The sequence below is a fragment of the Nerophis ophidion genome, linkage group LG07 (assembly GCF_033978795.1).
Source record: "Nerophis ophidion isolate RoL-2023_Sa linkage group LG07, RoL_Noph_v1.0, whole genome shotgun sequence".
Classification (NCBI taxonomy): Eukaryota; Metazoa; Chordata; class Actinopteri; order Syngnathiformes; family Syngnathidae; genus Nerophis; species Nerophis ophidion.
Window position 1 is genome coordinate 2,351,169 of NC_084617.1, and position 25,759 is coordinate 2,376,927.

A 25,759-nucleotide genomic window follows, 5' to 3' on the forward strand; every position below is an offset into this window, starting at 1 on the left:
GTTTGTGTTGCTAAAGGCGGCCGCAATACACCGCTTCCCACCTACATCTTTCTTCTTTGACGTCTCCATTATTTATTGAACAAATTGCAAAAGATTCAGCAACATAGAAGTCCAGAATACTGTGGAATTATGCGATGAAAATAGACGACTTATAGCTGTGAACGGTGCTGGACCAAAATGTCCGCTACATTGCGTGACGTAACGTGCAAGCGTCATCATACCACGACGTTTTAGCATGATACTTGCATGCAAAATTTAAAATTGCAATTTAGTAAAATAAAGCGGCCGTATTGGCATGTGTTGCAATGTTAATATTTCATCATTGATATATAAACTATCAGACTGCGTGGTCGCTAGTAGCGGCTTGACAGGTGCACGAGGAACGACGCAAGCTCTCCGCTCATGTCTACGGTAAGAGCCAACTTAGTACCACCATTTTCTCACCGAAACCTGCCGGTTAACATGTGGTAGGGAACCATGTTCGCTTGACCACTCTGTTCCATGGTAAAGCTTCACCGTCATCTTTCGGGAATGTAAACAATGAAACACCGGCTGTGTTTGTGTTGCTAAAGGCGGCCGCAATACACCGCTTCCCACCTACATCTTTCTTCTTTGACGTCTCCATTATTCATTGAAAAAATTGCAAAAGATTCAGCAACACAGATGTCTATAATACTGTAGAATTATGCGATGAAAACCGACGACTTATAGCTGTGAACGGCGCTGGACCAAAATGTCCGCTACATTGCGTGACGTCACGTGCAAGCGTCATCATACCGCGTCGTTTTAGCATGATACTTGCGCGCGAAATTTAAAATGACAATTTATTAAACTAAAGCAGGCGTATTGGCATGTGTTGCAATGTTAATATTTCATCATTGATATATAAACTATCAGACTGCGTGGTCGCTAGAACGTTTGACACCCCTGCTTCGGACCATCAATTGGAAGTCAAATAAGCAATCGGACTTGAGAAGAGTTGTGTACTCGTCATGTTTACTTGCCAGTTTGTTTCATGATGTCCTCGGCTGTGGGAATAAAGCCTTCTTGATGTTCCAATTTGACGTTTTTCTTGCCAATTTCAACCAGGGCTCTGGCAAATATGAAGGTTGTTTTGTGTGTGTGTGTGTGTGTGTGTGTGTGTGTGTGTGTGTGTGTGTGTGTGTGTGTGTGTGTGTGTGTGTGTGTGTGTGTGTGTGTGTGTGTGTCCATGTCTGGGATCATGTTTTGTTTAAGTTATGTTCTGCTTGGTTTTTGGACTCTTTTTAGTTCCTGCTTTTCCCCTCCCTTGTCTTGTTTCCATAGTTACCCATTAGTTTCACCTGTTCCACATTTGGACTCCTTGTGCACTCTTGTTGGTTTTGTCACCATAGCAACCCATTAGTTTTCACCTGTCCTCACGACTCACGCACCTGTCTTTAATCATGTCTTCACCATTTAAGCCCGTAGTTGCCAGGCAGTCAGCCTGGCGACATCACTCCAGACACCCCTGCTAATCTGACCAGGCCATAGTTCATGCTGCTCTTCTTCATACTCATTTCTTGTCACAGTGAGTGTTTATTTGTTTCATGTTCAAGTGCTAGTTTTTGTTTTTCATGGCCACGTTTTGTACCTCCGCTGTGAGCGCCTTTTGTTTGTACTTCAAATGAAAAATGTCTTCACCTGCACGCCATGTCCGGTCAAGTTGCTTTGCATTCTGGGAAAACAAACCACGCCAAAGTCCTAGTCTTGACAAATACGATACATTTTTTTCTATCACTCATGCAGACACTTTTTTTGTTTATTCTCAGGCAGTTTTTCGAGAGGACGATTAAAGTAAAGCAGGGTGACACTGATGACAAGAACAATAAAAAAAAAAGGTTGAGTCAGTTTATTATTGACTGTGTATTAGCATTAGCTCCCCTTCACCTGCTGTAAACAACACCCGGCCTGTTTATTTGCCTTTTTCCCCTGGCTGCAAAAACACAACCCCGCTCAAGAGGTTTGAACAATGCTCGTAAACATAAACCGTGCCGCTCCAAATAAAACGTTACAGTTCCGCCGCTGCACGATATTCCGCCTCGGCGGGAGCTGGTGGGAATTACCGAGCGCGCCTTTTGTCCTCAGAACAATGTGGTGTTTAACCGTCGCCTTGGCAGCTTCTCACACTTCATCCCTGCCTGCTACTGCTAAGTCAAGGGTGAATGTCCTCTGGCCAACGAGCCATCACTAAAGTCAATAAGCATGCCAGATGTATGGTCTCTCTTGAACATACAGTCCTTACATGTACTGTATGAGCAACCTTCTTTTCTAGCTACTGATACGGTATTACCGGGTATCAAACTGCCGTATTTTCATACTTTTGTTGCACGAGACGTCACTTGGCGGGCAAACAGGCATTGACAGTCAATCCAATCCACTTTATTTATATAGCACATTTAAACAACAATAACGTTTCCAAAGTGCTGCACAGCCATGATGCGTTTGTTACGCCTCGTCTCCATTACTGTAACGTATTATTTTCGGGTCTCCCCATGTCTAGCATTAAAAGATTACAGTTGGTACAAAATGCGACTGCTAGACTTTTGACAAGAACAAGAAAGTTTGATCACATTACGCCTGTACTGTATATACCTTTATATACATATATACATACATATATACCTATACTGTATATACCTTTATATACATATATACATACATATATACCTATACTGTATATACCTTTATATACATATATACATACATATATACCTATACTGTATATACCTTTATATACATATATACATACATATATACCTAATACTGTATATACCTTTATATACATATATACATACATATATACCTATACTGGCTCACCTGCACTGGCTTCCTGTGCACTTAAGATGTGACTTTAAGGTTTTACTACTTACGTATAAAATACTACACGGTCTAGCTCCATCCTATCTTGCAGATTGTATTGTACCATATGTCCCGGCAAGAAATCTGCCTTCAAAAGACTCCGGCTTATTAGTGATTCCCAAAGCCCAAAAAAAGTCTGCGGGCTATAGAGCGTTTTCCGTTCGGGCTCCAGTACTCTGGAATGCCCTCCCGGTAACAGTTCGAGATGCCACCTCAGTAGAAGCATTTAAGTCTCACCTTAAAACTCATTTGTATACTCTAGCCTTTAAATAGACTCCCTTTTTAGACCAGTTGATCTGCCGTTTCTTTTCTTTTTTCTCCTATGTCCCACTCTCCCTTGTGGAGGGGGTCCGGTCCGATCCGGTGGCCATGTATTGCTTGCCTGTGTATCGGCTGGGGACATCTCTGCGCTGCTGATCCGCCTCCGCTTGGGATGGTTTCCTGCTGTGAACGGGACTCTCGCTGCTGTGGTGGATCCGCTTTGGACTGGACTCTCGCGACTGTGTTGGATCCATTATGGATTGAACTTTCACAGTATCATGTTAGACCCGCTCGACATCCATTGCTTTCCTCCTCTCCAAGGTTCTCATAGTCATCATTGTCACCGACGTCCCACTGGGTGTGAGTTTTCCTTGCCCTTATGTGGGCCTATCGAGGATGTGGTAGTGGTTTGTGCAGCCCTTTGAGACACTAGTGATTTAGGGCTATATAAGTAAACATTGAATGAATGAATGAATTTCAAAAAGCCACGCCCCCTGACACCCCTTCTTAACTGTTTATGTGACGTCAAGACTTGGTTAGCCCAGTATTTTTTAATAATGAATGAGGGAAAAACGGAAATTGTAGTTTTTGGTCCGGCCTTCACTGACTTGGGACTATTGCAACCTGATGTGTGTCCCAAAGTCACCAGCCTTGGCGTCACTATAGACAGCCATTTTAAACTACACAAACAAGTCAATGGCGTTTTAAAATCGTGTTTTTGTCACCTTCGTCTTTTAGTAAAGGTTAAACCGTTTTTATCTTTGAACCTTTTTGAACAAGTGGTGCATGCTTTTATTTGAAGTGGCCTGGACTACATAATGCACTTTATGCTGGCATTAGCCAAAAAGCTCTCTCCCGGTTGCAGTTAGTCCAGAAGGCGGCAGCAGGACTTTTAACAGGGGCCAGGAAACACCAGCATAGAACCCCAATTCTTCAGAGTTGTCACTGGCTCCCTGTTCATTTTAGAATTGATTTTAAAACATTGCTGTTTGTTTTTAAATCTTTACATGGACTGGCACCTCAATATATCTCGGACCTCATCCAAATTTACATTCCTGCGTGTGCTCTGAGGTCCGAGAGCCAGTTCCAGCTGGTGGTGCCCAAGACCGGACTTAAGACCAGGGGAGACAGGACCTTCTCTGTGGTCTGGAACACTCTGCCCCTCCATGTTCTAACTGCTTCCACAGTGGACTCTTTTAAGTCTCGTCTTAAGACCCACTTTTAGTCTTTGGCTTTTAACACTACGTGAGTTGTGTGGTCCTCTGTGTTTTTTATACACTTTGATTTCTATTTTACTGTTTTAATTGATTTTACCCTTTAAAATATTTTTTAATCATATTTGTTTTTATTGGTTTTATTTTTATTTTATTTTTTGTTTTATTCAGTCATTGGTGGAGCATAATATTGTTTTTAACATCAATCAATGTTTATTTATATAGCCCCAAATCACAAATGTCTCAAAGGACTGCACAAATCATTACGACTACAACATCCTCGGAAGAACCCACAAAAGGGCAAGGAAAACTCACACCCAGTGGGCAGGGAGGATTCACATCCAGTGGGACGCCAGTGACAATGCTGACTATGAGAAACCTTGGAGAGGACCTCAGATGTGGGAAACCACCCCCCCCCCCTCTAGGGGACCGAAAGCAATGGATGTCGAGCGGGTCTAACATGATACTGTGAAAGTTCAATCCATAGTGGCTCCAACACAGCCGCGAGAGTTCAGTTCAAGCGGATCCAAGACAGCAGCGAGAGTCCCGTCCACTGGAAACCATCTCAAGCGGAGGCGGATCAGCAGCGTAGAGATGTCCCCAACCCATACACAGGCGAGCGGTCCATCCTGGGTCCCGACTCTGGACAGCCAGTACTTCATCATGGTCATCAGACCGGACCCCCTCCACAAGGTAGGGGGGGACATAGGAGAAAGAAAAGAAGCGGCAGATCAACTGGTCTAAAAAGGATGTCTATTTAAAGGCTAGAGTATACAGATGAGTTTTAAGGTGGGACTTAAATGCTTCTACTGAGGTAGCATCTCGAACTGTTACCGGGAGGGCATTCCAGAGTACTGGAGCCCGAACGGAAAACGCTCTATAGCCCGCAGACTTTTTTTGGGCTTTGGGAATCACTAATAAGCCAGAGTCCTTTGAAGGCAGATTTCTTGCCGGGACATATGGTACAATACAATCGGCAAGATAGGATGGAGCTAGACCGTGTAGTATTTTATACGTAAGTAGTAAAACCTTAAAGTCACATCTTAAGTGCACAGGAAGCCAGTGCAGGTGAGCCAGTACAGGTATATATGTATGTATATATGTATATAAAGGTATATACAGTATAGGTATATATGTATGTATATACAGTATAGGTATATATGTATGTATATATGTATATAAAGGTATATACAGTATAGGTATATATGTATGTATATATGTATATAAAGGTATATACAGTATAGGTATATATGTATGTATATATGTATATAAAGGTATATACAGTATAGGTATATATGTATGTATATATGTATATAAAGGTATATACAGTACAGGCGTAATGTGATCAAACTTTCTTGTTCTTGTCAAAAGTCTAGCAGTCGCATTTTGTACCAACTGTAATCTTTTAATGCTAGACATGGGGAGACCCGAAAATAATACGTTACAGTAATCGAGGCGAGACGTAACAAACGCATGGATAATGATCTCAGCGTCTTTAGTGGACAGAATGGAGCGAATTTTAGCGATATTACGGAGATGAAAGAAGGCCGTTTTAGTAACGCTTTTAATGTGTGCCTCAAAGGAGAGAGTCGGGTCGAAGATAATACCCAGATTTTTTACAGAGTCACCTTGTTTAATTGTTTGGTTGTCAAATGTTTATGCCTCTCCTTTTTTGGCACAGTAAGTTTTGGATTGAAATGATGTTTTTGATAGTATCTTTTGTTTGTTTTATAGATTGTATCGCCATTGTCCTGTTTTTGTTCTAAGTTTTAGCATCTATTATTATCCGCCACCGAGCGTGCTTTTTGTTTTGCCTTTTGGTATTTTGAGTAAAATTAAAACATCATGTACCTGAATTCTCGCCTGGCTGGTCCTGTAATCCCTCTGCGTCGAAGGAGTCAACCAAATCCAAGTCCAAGCCTGACACGGGGTCCTTAAGACCTAACTTGAAGGAGCTCCAACAATTAAAAAAAAAAAAAAAAGTCTATATTGTATTGGTTTTGAAAATGAAAAAACATCAACTTGGCCCCGTGTGCTTTGATTTTTCCGTGTGCGGCCCTCAGTGGAAAAAGTTTGGACACCCCTGCTTGTCAACAAAACAGTCAGATAGGTCAGTCAAACTTTATTAATAGATTACAAACCAGCCTTCTGACAACTCCGTTCACTCCCAAAATGAATAAACAGCTCTTTTATTACTTTCCCCGATTCAATAAACAGGTAAAAAACAGTCTGATACTGTTATGTTAAATCAAAGGTTAGTGCAATCACAATATAGTAACACTGGAAATAGTGCAAAGCAATAATTTATCAATAAGTCAACCTTGCTCAAAGGATAATGTCACACAACACAACACACAAAATAAACATGTGAAGCTCACTTTATGAAGTTATTCCTCATCCACCAATCCCTCAAATTCTTCTTCTTCAGTGTTGGAATCAAACAGTTGGGCGAATACGACATCCAACATGGCCATGTTATTCACATGTGAATGACACTGTAAAATAGACTGTATTTACAGTATTCATATGTGAATAATGCCGTATAATAGACTGTATTTATATTATTGACATGTGAATAATGCTGTATACTAGACTGTATTTACGTTCTATTATTCACATGTGAATAATGCTGTATAATAGACTGTATTTATGTTCTATTATTCACATGTGAATAATGCTGTATAAAAGACTGTATTTACATTATTCACATGTGAATAATGCTATATAATAGACTGTATTTACATTATTCACATGTGAATAATGCTGTATAATAGACTGTATTTATGTTCTATTATTCACATGTGAATAATGCTGTATAAGAGACTGTATTTACATTATTCACATGTGAATAATGCTATATAATAGACTGTATTTACATTATTCACATGTGAATAATGCTGTATAATAGACTGTATTTATGTTCTATTATTCACATGTGAATAATGCTGTATAATAGACTGTATTTACATTATTCACATGTGAATAATGCTGTATAATAGACTGTATTTACATTATTCACATGTGAATAATGCTGTATAATAGACTGTATTTACATTCTATTATTCACATGTGAATAATGCTCTATAATAGACTGTATTTATAGTATTCACATGAGAATAATGCTGTATAATAGACTGTATTTATATTTTTCACATGTGAATAATGCTATATTAAGGTTGTGTATTCGATGTAAGAGGTATCACTCCTGTTTATTTTTGTTGGTCAAACTGTTTAAACATTCTCTAGTTTTTTTACTGGGATGATCACTCCTCTTTTATTTAACTGCTAACTATCAGTGTTCAAATAACATAAATACTAACTAAAATGTTTTGTCATGTCATCAAGTTGAACGCAGACTGTGAAGATTGTGTATTTGACGTGAGAGGTATCACTTCTGTTTATTTTTCCTTGGTCAAACTGTTTATAAAGTCTCTAGTTTGTTTACTGGGCTGATCACTCCTCTTTTATTTAACTGCTAACTATCAGTGTTTAAATAATATCAATACTAGCACAAATGTCTAGTCATTTCATCAAATTGAACGCAGGCTGTGAAGATTGTGTATTTGACATGAGAGGTATCACTCCTGTTTATTTTCGTTGGTCAAACTGTTGTACTGAACCAAGAGAAGAACAAAGCTTGTTTATTAGACTTCATCTTCATTTGCCAAGCTGCTTTTGGTTTTATTTTGATATCAAAAAGTACACACACAGATTTTTTTTTTTTTACATTACTTTTTTTCATGTCACGAAGGTATTACTTCAAAAACCATTCATGTGACACAGCATTTTGTTAATTGTTTATTGTGTATACCGTATTTCCTTGAATTGTATATAGTATGCGCCTGCCTAGAATTACTGCCGGGTCAAACTCGTTTCGCAAAATATTATTTTTATTAGCGCATGTCTAGAATTTCCACCGGGTCAAACTCGTCACGTCACGAGTGACACGTCACCTGTCATCATTTTCAAAATGGAGGAGGCTGATTTCAATCATTTGAAATGGCATAAAGGGAAGAAGATTAAGAGCTATTCAGTAGGATTTAAGGTCCAAGCTATTGAATATGCTAAAAAGAACAGTAAGCAGCTATGTTTCATTAATATACCGTAGCTGCGTGTGTCAAATATGAGTCATTAAATGACTCCCGCCTCCTGGTGGTTGTCAGAGTTAGTTGATGATGAACCCCAAGATGCAGAGAAGGAGGCAGGCATTGAGCAAGAAAACATGATTTAATTAAAACTAAACAAGAACAAAAAAGCACGCACGTGGGTGGAATAACAAACTAAGGGAGCTAGCACTGGGAGCTAGAAAACAAAAAGGAACTTTAGCATGGAAGCTAGTGGGTAGCAAACAGAAAAACTGAAAACAGCTAATGGCTAACAAGAACAGCTTACCGCTACGACGACCAGGACAAAATGTAGCAAGACAGGTAATAGCTGAAATGATCACATCGACACGACAGGTAGCACGACAAGAGTGACATGTGGCAACGACAATACAATACAATGATCCAGCAACCAACACAAGACAAAGCAGGTACAAATAGGAGCGGGCTGATTGGCAACAGGTGTGACCAGGTGACAATCAACCGCAGATGAGGAGGAACACAGCACTCAGGGAACAAGACAGGAAGCTGACAAAATAAGAGCACTAGACAGGAACTAAGGACAGGAAATACTAAACACACAGAGGAGAAACTAAAACACAAACAAACTGTCAGTGGCAAGCCTGACGGTGGTAGAGGGCGCTAGTGATCCTTCTTGCGACTACTCGGCTGCAGAAGAAGTGACAACAAGCAGCAAGAGTGAGCAGCGATCCTTTAGTTTTTCCTCTCGCTTGCACTTTTAACATGGAGCATTACATATCTAAAATAAAACAGTTTTCTAAACTGGACTTTCAATCGAAGCAGGAGGTAATAAAGGAAGATCTCCATCGAGACGGAGAGACTTTTAAAACTGAAGAAAGATAAGGAAGACTTCTATAAACAAGTTATCGATGCTTTTGATCAGAAGGAGCTGCGCATGGACTTCATTTATAAGTAAAGGTAAGACCATAATAACGTTTTTTTATTAAATGTGCTTTTCATGATGGTATCCTTACATCACACTCAAATTTATAAGTGCGTGCCTACATTTACTGCATGCCTTTGGTAAGCGGCGGAGTAAGAAGAGGTTTTAAAATAATTAGCGCCCTGGCGGCAATTCAAGGAAATACAGTAGTTCCTTCCTACATGACATATTTTGCTCAAACTCTTAATAATCGGTCCTGACACAGCATTTCCAGTCGAATGCTAATAAAAGTTTATTTTCAGCAAGTTTATTTTTTAACGTACAGACACTCGCGGCCCCGCCCAGTGTCTCATGTTGCCGTGGCGACCCCCTGGCGTGCGAGGAAGCCAACACAAATTCTTCTTGGCACTTTCCTTATTCCCAAAGCAGGTTAGCTTTAACGTATTTGTCTTCCCAGTCCTCTCATGTTCCTTTCATTCTACACCTCTCATTTCCAGATGAACACAGACGGAGCTTTTCTAATGATTTGTGCCGACGTTTGGTTAATGTGATGTAAGACGAGGAGACGGGGGGGATAGATTGACGTTTGATGGCATTTTAATGGAGTTATGCAAAGAGTAAGTCGGTGATATAACGTGTCTCGTGAATATTTTGTGTTGGTTGATTACAAAGGATGATTTTCCACCAGCCGGGAGTTGAAAAAGCTGTTTTTCAGCAACAGGATGACGCAAGGCGGATGATGTCAGGGAGCAAAGGCCTGAGCAGGTCTGTGGATGATGTAAGGAAGTTGGAATACACGAGAAGACACGCCGGATTGTAGTCAGCTGGAGGCGTGTCTTAATGAAATTAAACAATGGATGTCTGCTAACTTTTTGCAACTCAACGCCAAAAAAAACGGAAATGCTGATTATCGGTCCTGCTAGACACCGAACTCTATTTAATAATACAACTCTAACATTTGACAACCAAACAATTAAACAAGGCGACACGGTAAAGAATCTGGGTATTATCTTCCACCCAACTCTCGCCTTTGAGTCACACATTAAAAGCGTTACTAAAACGGCCTTCTTTCATCTCCGTAATATCGCTAAAATTCGCTCCATTTTGTCCACTAAAGACGCCGAGATCATTATCCATGCGTTTGTTACGTCTCGCCTCGACTACTGTAACGTATTATTTTCGGGTCTCCCCATGTCTAGCATTAAAAGATTACAGTTGGTACAAAATGCGGCTGCTAGACTTTTGACAAGAACAAGAAAGTTTGATCACATTACGCCTGTACTGTATATACCTTTATATACATATATACATACATATATACCTATACTGTATATACCTTTATATACATATATACATACATATATACCTATACTGTATATACCTTTATATACATATATACATACATATATACCTATACTGTATATACCTTTATATACATATATACATACATGTATACCTATACTGTATATACCTTTATATACATATATACATACATATATACCTATACTGTATATACCTTTATATACATATATACATACATCTATACCTATACTGTATATACCTTTATATACATATATACATACATATATACCTATACTGTATATACCTTTATATACATATATACATACATATATACCTATACTGTATATACCTTTATATACATATATACATACATATATACCTATACTGGCTCACCTGCACTGGCTTCCTGTGCACTTAAGATGTGACTTTAAGGTTTTACTACTTACGTATAAAATACTACACGGTCTAGCTCCATCCTATCTTGTCGATTGTATTGTACCATATGTCCCGGCAAGAAATCTGCCTTCAAAGGACTCCGGCTTATTAGTGATTCCCAAAGCCCAAAAAAAGTCTGCGGGCTATAGAGCGTTTTCATTTCGGGCTCCAGTACTCTGGAATGCCCTCCCGGTAACAGTTCGAGATGCTACCTCAGTAGAAGCATTTAAGTCTCACCTTAAAACTCATTTGTATACTCTCGCCTTTAAATAGACTCCCTTTTTAGACCAGTTGATCTTCCTTTTTTTTTCTTTTTCTTCTATGTCCCACTCTCCCTTGTGGAGGGGGTCCGGTCCGATCCGGTGGCCATGTACTGCTTGCCTGTGTATCGGCTGGGGACATCTCTGCGATGCTGATCCGCCTCCGCTTGGGATGGTTTCCTGCTGGCTCCGCTGTGAACGGGACTCTCGCTGCTGTGTTGGATCCATTATGGATTGAACTTTCACAGTATCATGTTAGACCCGCTCCACATCCATTGCTTTCCTCCTCTCCAAGGTTCTCATAGTCATTATTGTCACCGATGTCCCACTGGGTGTGAGTTTTCCTTGCCCTTATGTGGGCCTACCGAGGATGTCGTGGTGGTTTGTGCAGCCCTTTGAGACACTAGTGATTTAGGGCTATATAAGTAAACATTGATTGATTGATTGATTGATCTAAAGTATCGTACGGACAAAAGTATTTCTGTATCACATCGTTCATCCATCAGGGGTTGGCGTGTAACCTTTTAGCTTACTTACAATCTTCATTCTTCATGTTGCCAACAGTGGTGTAAAAGTCTTCATAATCCGGTTTATTAAACGTAAAATTTGATGATTCCCACTGTGGACGACTCACGCTGTTGTCGCTCGGGTTCAATGGACCACCCAGGAAGGACATTGCTTTAGCAGGTTTGACTTCTTTATTTTTTCGAATAAAGCTTTGTCTTCAGGTCAGATCGCTTCTCAGCTGCTCCTCTCCACTGGAGAGACTACTGATCAAAGATGACATGTGGCCTGCAGAGTACAGATAACAGGCGGACAATACATATGCATGTACGAGCCAGTCTGCCCCACAACAAGAGGTCAGGCGCACCCGTGGGCAGCGTTTAAAGAATCCCGGCAACGTTAAGGTACGGCTGAAAGTCTGGTTTTACCGTAGGGCTGAAATCCATCACCTGGCAGTGGTTGAAATGTAAATATCATGTGAGCTTGCACTCAGACTCCACACCAGAGTACTTCTTTTGCTCCTCGTGTTTGCCGGTCTCGCTATGTGGGTCAGGGACAAGCTGTCCTGTCAATCATTTGTTGGCGGGCTCCGAGAAGAGGAGCACAATCTTGGCTTTTTGAAGCAATTAGAGCAGGCAGGTACTGAAGTGCACTTTATGTCCTTTAGAGGGTCTATTATTATTGTTATTATTATTATTATTATTGCGTGTCCTTTGGTGTTGTCATTCTTTTCACCAGCAAGTCCTGCTGTGCTGTGAGTACAGAAGGAGTAAGTTCTTGCTGCTTCATGGCCGTCAGCTTCTTTCTGCGGACAGAAAATCTTTCTTGTGATGCACGAGGACAAACTATTGTGTTGTCTTCCTTTTAGAGGTGAAATTACAATTCCTCAGCCTGCTTGTCCTTAGTCGATCTTGGCGAATACAACATCCGCTCCAATCACTCATTGTTCCGTTGTCACAACACCACTCACGGTTTATTGATCAGTTTGATAGATTTTTCCACGTTGAAGAATGACCGGTGTAGTACCGACTATTGTCTTGAATGATAATTTAAATGTCAAGCTTTTCATTGCCACTTTTGTAGTCAATGTGATGACCAAATTCATCAAAGCATACTTGCCAACCTCGAGACATCCGATTTCGGGAGGTGGGGTGTGAGGGGGTGGGGGCGTGGTTAAGAGTAATTTCCTATATATATATAAATATATATATATATATATATATGTAAGTGTGGGAAAAATCACAAGACTACTTCGTCTCTACAGACCTGTTTCATGAGGGGTTCCCTCAATCATCAGGAAATCAGGAATCTCATCATCAGGATCTCAATCATCAGGAGATTTCCTGATGATTGAGATCCAGATCCTTGTGAACAGCCTTCCCAGAAGAGTTGAAGCTGTAATAGCTGCAAAAGGTGGACCCAGAACTGTTTCAGAACTGTGAAAACAGAACTGTTTCATGAGGGGTTCCCTCAATCGTCAGGAGATTGAGGGAACCCCTCATGAAACAGTTCTGTAGAGACGAAGTAGTCTTGTGATTTTTCCCACACATACATATTGCGCTCTACCACGGTATCGAGCACTATTCTCTGGATAATCCAATCAAGTCACACATATATATATACAGTATATATAAAACATAAATACTTGAATTTCAGTGTTCATTTATTTACACACACATAACACTCATCTCATTGTTCAGTATTGTCCTGTTTAAGAGTGTCACAACATTGCTGTTTACGGCAGACAAACTGCTTTACAGTAGAAGAAAACGTGACTGCTGTTGTTGTGTGTTGTTCCCGCGCTGGGAGGACGTTAATGAAACTGCCTAACAATAAACCCACATGAGAAACCAATAACTCGCCCTCGATCATCTTACAGTTATAACGTCATCGGGCAGACACGCTGTTTATATTGTGGGAAAGCGGACGTGAAAACAGGCTGTCAACTTGTCCCTCGGGTCCGCATGGAGCTGGATGGGGCGTGGCCTCCAGCTCCACCTGAATTTTGGGAGAAAATTGCTGTTTATGGCAGACGAACTGCTTTACGGTAGACGAAAACGTGACTGCTGTTGTTGTGTGTTGTTCCCGCGCTGGGAGGACGTTAATGAAACTGCCTAACAATAAACTCACATGAGAAACCAATAACTCGCCCTCGATCATCCTACAGTTATAACGTCATTGGGCAGACACGCTGTTTATATTGTGGGAAAGCGGACCTGAAAACAGGCTGTCCTCATTCAGGTCTGCACGGAGCAGGAGAGGGCGTGGCCTCCAGCTCCGCCGGAATTTCGGGAGATTTTCGGGAGAAAATTTGTCCCGGGAGGTTTTTGGGAGAGGCGCCGAATTTGTCGGCATATAAATGGTCGTAGTCGTGGTATGGTCTGTATTTTTATGGCTTACAGGGCACAATGTTGATGTACGGTTTAGGCCAGTGTTTTTCAACCTTTTTTTAGCCGAGGCACATATTTTGCGTTGAAAAAATGCGGAGGCAAACCACCAGCAGACATTAAAAAAACTAAAACTCAGTTAACAGTAAAAAGTCGCATTTGTTGGATGTGACTTTAAAGCATAAGCAAGCATTCATGACTATAGCTCTTGTCTCAAAGTAGGTGTACTGTCACCACCTGTCACATCACACCCTGACTTATTTTCATTTTTTTGCTGTGTTCCTGTGTGTAGTGTTTTACTTCTTGTCTTGCGCTCCTATTTTGGTGGCTTTTCCTCTTTTTTTGGTATTTTCCTGTAGCAGTTTCATGTCTTCCTTTGTGCGAAATTTCCAGCATCTACTTTTTTTTAGCCCTCAATAATATTTCAGTTGTTTTTTGTCACAACATGGCTTGGACGTGGATTGTTTCTTCGATGCAGATGAGAATCAGCACGCGTGCGGCGTGGATGTGAGTACATGGTTGTTTATTTAATAAACAAATAAACAACAAAAAGCGCTCACAATGGAGGAATAAACTTGGCTAAACAGTACAAAGGTGAAACAAAAACACTTGCTCGATTGGCATGAATGAACTATGAACAGAAACAGCACGATGGCATGAATATAATAAACTATAAACAAAACTAGCACAATGGCATAACTACAAAAAAACTGACACGGCATGGAACTATGGACAAGGACTTGAAGGAGGTGCAGCATGGGTAGGGTGCGTGCGCATGTGAGAAGATCCCAGGACGAAGACAAGAAAAAGAGTGACTTAAATAGTTCTGATCATTAGTGACAACAGGTGTGAGGCTGAGAACAGGGACGTGACAAGTGAAAACTAATGAGTTGGCATGGTAGCAAACAAAACCAGGAAGTGCAAAACGTGACTGAATGTCAAAAACATTACATGACAAAACAAAACATGATCCATAGGTGTGACATTTTTATCCTTCTTTGTGACGACTTTGTTGATTGTCATGTCATGTTCGGATGTACTTTGTGGACGCTGTCTTTGCTCCACTGTAAGTCTTTGCTGTCGTCCAGCATTCTGTTTTTGTTGACTTTGTAGCTAGTTCACTTTTAGCTTTGTTCTGCATAGCCTTCCCTCAGCTTGAATGCCTTTTCTTAGGGGCACTCACCTTTTGTTTATTTTTGGTTTAGGCATTAGACACCTTTTTTACCTGCATTCTGCCTCCCGCTGTTCCCGACATTTATAAAGCAATTAGCTACCGGCTGCCACCTACTGATATGGAAGAGTATTACACGGTTACTTTGCCCAGCTCTAGACAGTACAGACACTCAACAACAACACATCATTTGCAGACTATAATTACTGCTTTGAAAAACATATTTTTAACCCAAATAGGTGAAATTAGATAATCTCCCACGGCACACCAGACTGTATCTTACGGCACAGTGGTTGAAAAAAACTGGTTTTGGGTGCGTTACAAGAATTATATTATGTTTTTTATTTTTTTCTACATGTAAAACACTTCCTTGTATTTTCTCCGACTTACCTTTGGCCTATCCCACTAGACACACTAATAAATACGTTTGTTTATACTGTAGATTTACAATAAAATTTCTGACATTAAGTTGGCCCTGCAATGAGGTGGCGACTTGTCCAGGGTGTACCCCGCCTTCCGCCCGATTGTAGCTGAGATAGGCGCCAGCGCCCCCCTCGACTCTGAAAGGGAATAAGCGGTAGAAATGGATGGATGGATGAAGTTGCATGTCATGATCCACTACTTGGATCATGACATGTTCAGGTTTTGTTCTGTTTTGTTATCACATCTGTTAAGTATTCGACTTCCTTAGTTCCTGGTGGCACTTCCTGTTTGGTTACGTTTCTATTGTTACGCATTTAGTGTCACCTGTCTCTTGTTTGTCGTCGCGCACCTGCCTCCTAATTTTCCTCCCTATTTAAGCCTGCCTTTGTTTGCCCTTCGGCCTCTCAGTGTAGTTTGCTTTCTATGCAACAGGTGACGTCGCTATCCCAGATCGTGGTAAATATCTTTTGTACTTGTTAGCTTCCACGCTATTCCTTCGTTTGTACCTAGTTCACATGCTAGCGCTTTCTGTTCTTTCGAGCTCCCATGCTAGTTCAGTTTGTTTTGTCTATAGTGCCTATGTGCAAGTGTCTTGGTTCTTAGTCTGTTTTATAGTGTGTAAATAAATCATCATTCTTACCTGCACGCTGTGTCCCTTCCGCATTGCTTCATTGAGAGAACACAACTTCACCATGATGCCAGCAAAACGTCACATTTGTTATACTTGTTCTAACTGTGTGACATGATACGATGCACATCAAAGAACATATAGAACAAATAAATGTGACAGATTGTAGCAAAAGGCTGATTTCCATCTGCAACTCATTGAAAAGAAACAAGCCCAGGACTCCCACTATTTCAACGTCATGGTGAGTTCTATTTGTCACAGACTTATTTTTGCTGTATTTATTTGGCACAAGTGGAAATGAGAGTTTGAAGAGTTTAAACTGTTTTCAACTTTTAAACTGCTTTTTATCCAACAAATTGCTCTTAAAATCCTTTGTATTGGCTTTTTCTATGTACATATGTATGTATATATATATATGTATATATATATGTATATATACTAAAAAAACATTTAAAAGAGAGGTAAAATACACAATATATACATATACATACATACACATACATATATACTTACATACACATACGTAAATATATGTATACATATATACCTACATACACATACATAAATATATATATATATATATTTATATATATATATATATACATATACATACATACACATATATAAATATATATATATTTATGTATGTGTATATATGTATATATGTATACATATATTTATGTATGTGTATATAGGTATATATGTATATTTATATATATATATATTTCTGTATATGTATGTATGTATATATGTATTTATATATATATTTATGTATGTGTATGTAGGTATATATGTTTATTTATGTATGTGTTTGTATGTATATATGTATATTTATATATGTGTATGTATGTATATATGGTGTATTTCAGTTTATATATATATATATATATATATATATATACATATATATATGCATACATACACATAATATATATATATATATATACATATATACTGTATATTTATATATATATATATATATATATATATATATACATATATATATATATATATATATATATATATATATATATATATATATATGTATATATTGTGTATTTTACCTCTGTTTTAAATGTTTTTTTTAGTCTGTCCTTTGCCAAATTTGTAAACAATGGCTTGATCCTTTTAACATTGGGAACACTATAGTAATTCTGCCCACGTTAATCCACATTAAACTGCCTCAAGTTGTTGCTCGGATTAAATAAAATAACAAAACTTTTCTTCTACATATACAAAGTGCAACATTAAAACAGTTTCAAGTCAACTCATCATGCTTAATTTATTACAGCATTTGAAGATTTTTATTACGTAAATGTTATAATTTTTTCAACATGTGATAGCAGGGACCCTGCCATTCGAAACTAGGCTGCTACATTACTAATGATTCATGTAACTATTGCTGAAAAAATAGTACAATAGCAATAGGAGAAACTATTCATCCCTGAACACCATGGAGTTCATGTAGGCTTCATGATGCACTTAAATTATTTTATATACTATCAGAGACAGAAACTCTTCATTTAATATAATGTCCTTTTTTGCTGCTTCAACATACCTCAATCAACACTGTCCGTAACACACGCACACACGCGCGCACACACCGCAAAATGAGTTAACGTTTGGCTAAAAGCTAACTAGCCTTCACCTCAAGCCAGGACTGCGAGTGAGCTGAGCTGCAGTTTGTTTCTAGAAGGTCAACGGGCTCATAGTGATGTTTAGAAAGCAGTTGACTTGGAATATAATTTGGGGAGAGTGAGTTGCTCCCCTGCTCAACATCGACACTGAAGACCTGACGACATGCGCTCTGAATACGCATTTCTGATTGGCTTTGTTTGTAACCAATCAGACGGTTGTGTGGGCGGGACAATGCAGGCTGTGTGTACAGACAGAGGCAGAACAGAGCGGAGCAGCTTGTTAAGACTTTAGCTGCTTCATATGTTCGTGTGGAACTCGTTCAGTATTCCTCTGCACCGAACGGAAACCCCCGTACCGAAACGGTTCAATACCCTTACACCCCTGCTGTCAAAGTATCAGCTTGAGACTGGAAACGTGATTGGATCTCAGGGCAAAACATGTGGATTGGGACTCCCCTAGTCGCTCCAAGTAGCTGGCGTCGGTCATGTGAACGACAACATAATTGGTCGTCATAGCGGCGGTGTGATTGTAGCCTGTGGGGTTCTACAACACGGGGGCTGATCCAGTTCAGGATTGTGCTGCCTTTCCAGTCCTGCTGGGACCTGGGCACCTACGTATGTGTGACTACTTTTCCTAGCTGGAGTGAGGAGGCTGACACCAGCCGCCGACCGCGCACGGCGAGCAACTTTGGTCTCGCGACTGTGTCATTAGTGGGTTTGATGCTGTGTCATTATTGAAGGGCCGGCGGGAGCGGGAGCAGCAGGGGGGTTGGAGGGGGGGGGGGGGGGTCCTCACGGGTCCTCTTCCGCGTGAACCCACCCTGGATCTACAATACATGGTCCAAGTGACCACGTTTTTACTTATTTGTCTCTCATATGGCCTGCGATGAGGTGGCGACTTGTCCAGGGCGTACGCCACCTTCCACCCGATTGTAGCTGAGATAGGCTCTAGTGCCCCCGCAACCCCGAAGGGAATAAGCAGTGGAAAATGGATCCATGGATAAGTCTCTCATATGGACCACGATAAGATAACATGGTCTCGTGCTGGCCCCACTATGGATTGGACTCTCACTATTATGTTAGATCCACTATGGACTGGACTCTCACTATTATGTTAGATCCACCATGGACTGGACTCTCACTATTATGTTAGATCCACTATGGACTGGACTCTCACTATTATGTTAGATCCACTATGGACTGGACTCTCACTATTGTTAGATCCACTATGGACTGGACTCTCACTATTATGTTAGATCCACTATGGATTGGACTCTCACTATTATGTTAGATCCACTATGGACTGGACTCTCATTATTATGTTAGATCCACTATGGACTGGACTCTCACTATTATGTTGGATCCACTATGGACTGGACTCTCACACTATTATGTTAGATCCACTATGGACTGGACTCTCACACTATTATGTTAGATCCACTATGGACTGGACTCTCACTATTATGTTAGATCCACTATGGACTGGACTCTCACACTATTATGTTAGATCCACTATGGACTGGACTCACACTATTATGTTAGATCCACTATGGACTGGACTCTCACACTATTATGTTAGATCCACTATGGACTGGACTCTCACACTATTATGTTAGATCCACTATGGACTGGACTCTCACTATTATGTTAGATCCACTATGGACTGGACTCTCACTATTATAATAGATCCACTATGGACTGGACTCTCACTATTATGTTAGATCCACTATGGACTGGACTCTCACACTATTATGTTAGATCCACTATGGACTGGACTCTCACTATTATGTTAGATCCACTATGGACTGGGCTCTCACTATTATGTTAGATCCACTATGGACTGGACTCTCACTATTATGTTAAATCCACTATGGACTGGACTCTCACTATTATGTTAGATCCACTATGGACTGGACTCTCACACTATTATGTTAGATCCACTATGGACTGGACTCTCACTATTATGTTAGATCAACTATGGACTGGACTCTCACTATTATGTTAGATCCACTATGGACTGGACTCTCACTATTATGTTAGATCCACTATGGACTGGACTCTCACTATTATGTTAGATCCACTATGGACTGGACTCTCACTATTATGTTAGATCCACTATGGACTGGACTCTCACACTATTATGTTAGATCCACTATGGACTGGACTCTCACTATTATGTTAGATCCACTATGGACTGGACTCTCACTATTATGTTAGATCCACCATGGAAAACAAAAAAGACCAATCACCATGTTTGCTTTGATGCCTGACTTCTTCCAGCGTGCTCTTGAGCGTCAGATCTCTCTCGGCACAGAGGACTGACACAAACATGATCTACTAACATTGTGGTTGCGAGTGCAAACACATCCCGGATCCTCTCATATCTGCGGGACTTTGCTCTTGTTGGCGTTCCACTGAAAAGACGCAACTTGTCCCACGGTCCACAATCCTCTCTTGTTGTCCTTCGTACGTGTAAAAGTGTCACCGTCATGGAGGATGAATGGGCCGGCGTCCACGACGACCGAGCGCACATCCGCTCACGTGAGAGGGAAGCGGGAGGCAAGTGGGGCCGGCGTTGCCGTGGCAACGACAGGGGGCGCTGGTCTCACCCTCCCTGGGGGTTTAAAGATAGTGGAACCCTCTTACTGGCCAATAGTCTCTCTCTCTCCTGGCCTTCGTGAGCTCAGCCTGGCGTCATCCACTCCGTCCCCCCCAAGGGACGGAGTGGATGACGCCAGGTCGAGCTCAGGAAAGGTGCGGCTAGTCCGCCCACAAGCTGGTCTGTCTGCTTCTGTGCAGGATCAGCCCACTGCGGGCCTTCTTCCTCTTTTCCGTCACGTCTTTTTGCGCAATAATCCTCTTTAGCACACGCAGGTCAGCCATGTCTCTCCCGCCAGATGGAAAAGCGCTAATCATGCCTCCCATGTTCATCAGCAGGAAGTCATATTCAATCAGCCCGGCTAACGAGATGAACCACGACTGCATGGGCGAACGGACCAGCGCCATTAGATACAATTTTATACAAACTTGTTGTCCGGGTGTTGTTGACCAACCCCAGGATGCAGAGAAGGGAGGCTTTGTCCAGGAAAACATGATTTAAAGTCCTACTGATAGAGATGTTCTTACTTAAACGGGGATAGCAGCTCCTTTTATGTGTCATACTTCATCATTTTGTGATATTGACATATTTTTGCTGAAAGGATTCAGTAGAGAACATCGATGATAAGATCGCAACTTTTGGTCGCTAATAAAAAAGCCTTGCCTGTACCGATGTGCGCGTGATGTCACAGGTTGTAGAGCTCCTCACATCTGAACATTGTCTACAATCATGGCCTCAAGCAGCGAGAGCGATTCGGACCGAGAAAGCGTCAATTTCCCCATTAATTTGAGCGAGGATGAAAGATTCGTGGATGAGGAAAGTTAGAGTGAGGCACTAAAAAAAAAAGCAACGGCTCCAGGCGGCGGCAGTGGTAGCGTTTCAGATGTAATTAGACACATTTACTAGGATAAATCTGGAAAATCCCTTATCTGCTTATTGTGTTAATAGTGTTTTAGTGAGATTAGATCAGGAGTAGGGAACCTATGGCTCTTTTGATGACTGCATCTGGCTCTCAGATAAATCTTAGCTGACATTACTTAACACAATAAGTAATGAATAATTCCGCTGGTAATCACAGTGTTAAAAATAACATTCAAAATACAAAACATTCTCATGCATTTTAATCCATCCATCCGTTTTCTACCGCACCTGTTTAACAAGTATTTTATTGATTATTGGTTTGCTTAGAAATAACAATGTTATTAAAAGACGCGAGACTTAATATACTCTAAAAATGTTGGTCTTACTTATAAATGTACGTATTTAGTTGTATTCAGTGTTAATAAAAAAAATGATATGGCTCTCTTGGAAATACATTTTAAAATATTTGGCTTTCATGGCTCTCTCAGCCAAAAAGGTTCCCGACCCCTGGATTAGATGATTAAAGTCATACCTGAAAGTCGGATGGCTGCGGTGAACGCCAGTGTCTCAGAGAGAAGCCGACGAGGAGCCAATATCACAGCTGCCTTTTTGACAGCTACAGGAGAAGGTCCCATAATCCACGGAAGTCTCCGGTAAGAGCCGACAATTTTCCCATGCAAAAACATGCTGGTTGACGTAGAGAAACATGTCGGCTTGGCCGCTCTGTGTTAAAGCTTCACATATATAAAAAGGCTTTGTAAAAAAGAAGGTTTTTTAAGCCTTTTTTAAAAGCATCCACAGTCTGTTGTGCCCTCAGGTGGTCAGGGAGGGCGTTCCTTAGACTGGGAGCGAAGCTCTGGCCTTGGAGGTCGGAGGAGGTTAATCTGTCCGAAGCGGAGGTGTTGTGTGGAGGATTTGGGGTTGAGCAGTTCTTCATCATTGATATATAAACTATTAGACTGCGTGGTCGCTAGAAGTGGGTTCAGTAGGCCTTTAAACTATTTCCGGGTTCATTGAGGTTAGCTAATTTGACCTGTTTTTGAAAGTCTTGACAATCCATATTTTCTTCTTCTATTGTCAGATAATTTTGCTTAGTTTAAATAAAATACCCCAAATTTTTGTATTTTTTTTTTCCTTGGTTTTTGAACACTGACTTTTTGCAGTGTAGTGGTTAGAGTTATATCACCAAAACTTATTCACGGGCGCGGCCACCGCTGCTGCTCACTGCTCCCCTCACCTCCCAGGGGGTGATCAAGGGTCTTGGGTCAAATGCAGGGGACAAATTTCAGGTAGAAAAAGCGCTATGCAAGTATAACCCATTTACCATAATAATAATAATAATAATAATAATAGATTTTATCTGAAAAAGGACTTTACATTGAGCAAACAACCTCTAAGTGCTGCAGTGTATTAAAAAATAAATACAAATAAAAACTAGAACAGCCAAATAGCTAGAACTAGCATGCATATATATATATATATATATATATATATATATATATATATATATATATATATATATATATAAAGGCTTTTTAAAAAATAAGGTTTTTTAAGCCTTTTTTAAAAGCATCCACAGTCTGTTGTGCCCTCAGTTGGTCAGGGAGGGCGTTCCTTAGACTGGGAGCAAAGTTCTGGCCTTGGAGGTCGGAAGAGGTTAACCTGTCCGAAGCGGAGGTGTTGTGTGGAGGATTTGGAGGTGAGCAGTTCTTCATCATTGATATATAAACTATCAGACTGCGTGGTCGCTAGTAGTGGCTTTCAGTAGGTCTTTAAACTATTTTTGGGTTCATTGAGGTTAGCTAATTTGACCTGTTTTTGAAAGTCTTGACAAGCCATATTTTCTTCTTCTATTGGCAGATAATTTTGCTTAGTTTAAATAAAATACCCCTAATTTTTGTATTATTTTTTTTCTTGTTTTTGAACACTGACTTTTTGCAGTGTAGTGGTTAGAGTTAAATCACCAAAACTTATTCACGGGCGGGGCCACCGCTGCTGCTCACTGCTCTCCTCACCTCCCAGGGGGTGATCAAGGGTCTTGGGTCAAATTTCAGGTAGAAAAAGCGCTATGCAAGTATAACCCGTTTACCATAATAATAATAATAATAATAATAATAGATTTTATCTGTAAAAGGACTTTACATTGAGCAAACAACCTCTAAGTGCTGCAGTGTATTAAAAAATAAATACAAATAAAAACTAGAACAGCCAAATAGCTAGAACTAGCACGCATATATATATATATATATATATATATATATATATATATATATAAAGGCTTTTTAAAAAATAAGGTTTTTTAAGCCTTTTTTAAAAGCATCCACAGTCTGTTGTGCCCTCAGTTGGTCAGGGAGGGTGTTCCTTAGACTGGGAGCAAAGTTCTGGCCTTGGAGGTCGGAAGAGGTTAACCTGTCCGAAGCGGAGGTGTTGTGTGGAGGATTTGGGGGTGAGCAGTTCTTCATCATTGATATATAAACTTTCAGACTGCGTGGTTGCTAGTAGTGGCTTTCAGTAGGACTTTAAACTATTTCTGGGTTCATTGAGGTTTGCTAATTTGACCTGTTTTTGAAAGTCTTGACAAGCCATATTTTCTTCTTCTATTGGCAGATAATTTTGCTTAGTTTAAATAAAATACCCCAAATTTTTGTACTTTTTTTTCCTTGGTTTTTGAACACTGACTTTTTGCAGTGTAGTGGTTAGAGTTATATCACCAAAACTTATTCACGGGCGCGGCCACACCGCTGCTGCTGCTCACTGCTCCCCTCACCTCCCAGGGGGTGATCAAGGGTCTTGGGTCAAATGCAGGGGACAAATTTCAGGTAGAAAAAGTGCTATGCAAGTATAACCCGTTTACCATAATAATAATAATAATAGATTTTATCTGAAAAAGGACTTTACATTGAGCAAACAACCTCTAAGTGCTGCAGTGTATTAAAAAATATATACAAATAAAACTAGAACAGCCAAATATCTAGAACTATTAAAAAAGAAGGGTTTTTAAGCCTTTTTTAAAAGCATCCACAGTCTGTTGTGCCCTCAGGTGGTCAGGGAGAGCGTTCCTTAGACTGGGAGCGAAGCTTTGGCCTTGGAGGTCGGAGGAGGTTAACCTGTCCGAAGCGGAGGTGTTGTGTGGGGGATTTGGGGGTGAGCAGTTCTTTGAGGTAGAGGAGGGGCCTTTCCATGGAGGCACAGGCGGGTTAGTCGGGAGACTTTGTATTCAATCCTGAGTGGGACAGGAAGCCAGTGAAGGGATTTGAGAACTGGTGCGATGTGGTCGTATTCCCGCACTCTCATTTTCTAGCATTTATCCAAAGACTTACTTAGGTAAATGTAGCGAGTTATCATACCCACCTGTGGTTGGAAATAATACGGGCTTCTTCCTACTCCTTTTCAGACATCTTAAATTGTGCAAATATAATCATGTGACCTTTCTTAATGATCTTCTCCCCCCCCCACGTTCTCAGGGTGCAGGTGGAGTTCTACGTGAATGAGAACACGTTCAAAGAGCGCCTCAAGCTGTTCTTCATCAAGAACCAAAGATCCAGTGAGTTGCCCCCGCTTTCTTTGCCTTTGATATGTAAAGTCAGGCAAAATATGCTGCGATTGTCGTGACCTCTGATGTGACGCTTTGCTTGTTTTCATCTCGTCTTGTTTTGTGCGATAAAACCTACATACTGTGCACAGTTTAATAGGATTCATCAGAAATAATACTTTCCAGCGACTATTGACACCATCAGAGAAGTACCGTGTTTTCCGGACTATAAGGCGCACTTAAAACCCTTTTTTTTTTCTTCAAAACTCGACAGTGCGCCTTATAACCCGGTGAGCCCTACGGAATAATTCTGGTTGGGGTTTCTGACGTCAAAGCTATTTCATTTTGTGCATGGCGTAATGATAAGTGTGACCAGTAGATGGCAGTCACACATAAGAGATACGTGTCGACTGCAATATGACTCGAGTAATCACCAAACTCCTGTATTTTACAATATAGAAAATATAGAACATTACAAAAATCCAGCATTTGTGGGCTCTGATGGACCCGTTGAATTTTGTCAACTAATAAACTTTTTGCCTGAGTCCCAAAAATATGAACGTTGCACGGGAAAAAAAACATTCTGCCAGTTTCTGCACCCAACAGGGATTCTTCTTTTGTGTTTCTGCACCTGCGGTTCCCACACAAGGTTGCAACA

At 40.5% G+C, this 25,759-nt stretch overlaps 1 protein-coding gene across 1 annotated transcript in view; it reads left to right on the forward strand.

The window, feature by feature from the left end:
* Positions 1–25,759, forward strand: part of kcnt2b (potassium sodium-activated channel subfamily T member 2b) — a 148,562-nt gene that overhangs the window by 19,059 nt on the left and 103,744 nt on the right. The window contains exon 2 of the mRNA XM_061905189.1: positions 25,034–25,113. Coding sequence (XP_061761173.1) covers positions 25,034–25,113 — 80 coding nt within the window. The remainder of the gene's footprint in view (positions 1–25,033; positions 25,114–25,759) is intronic.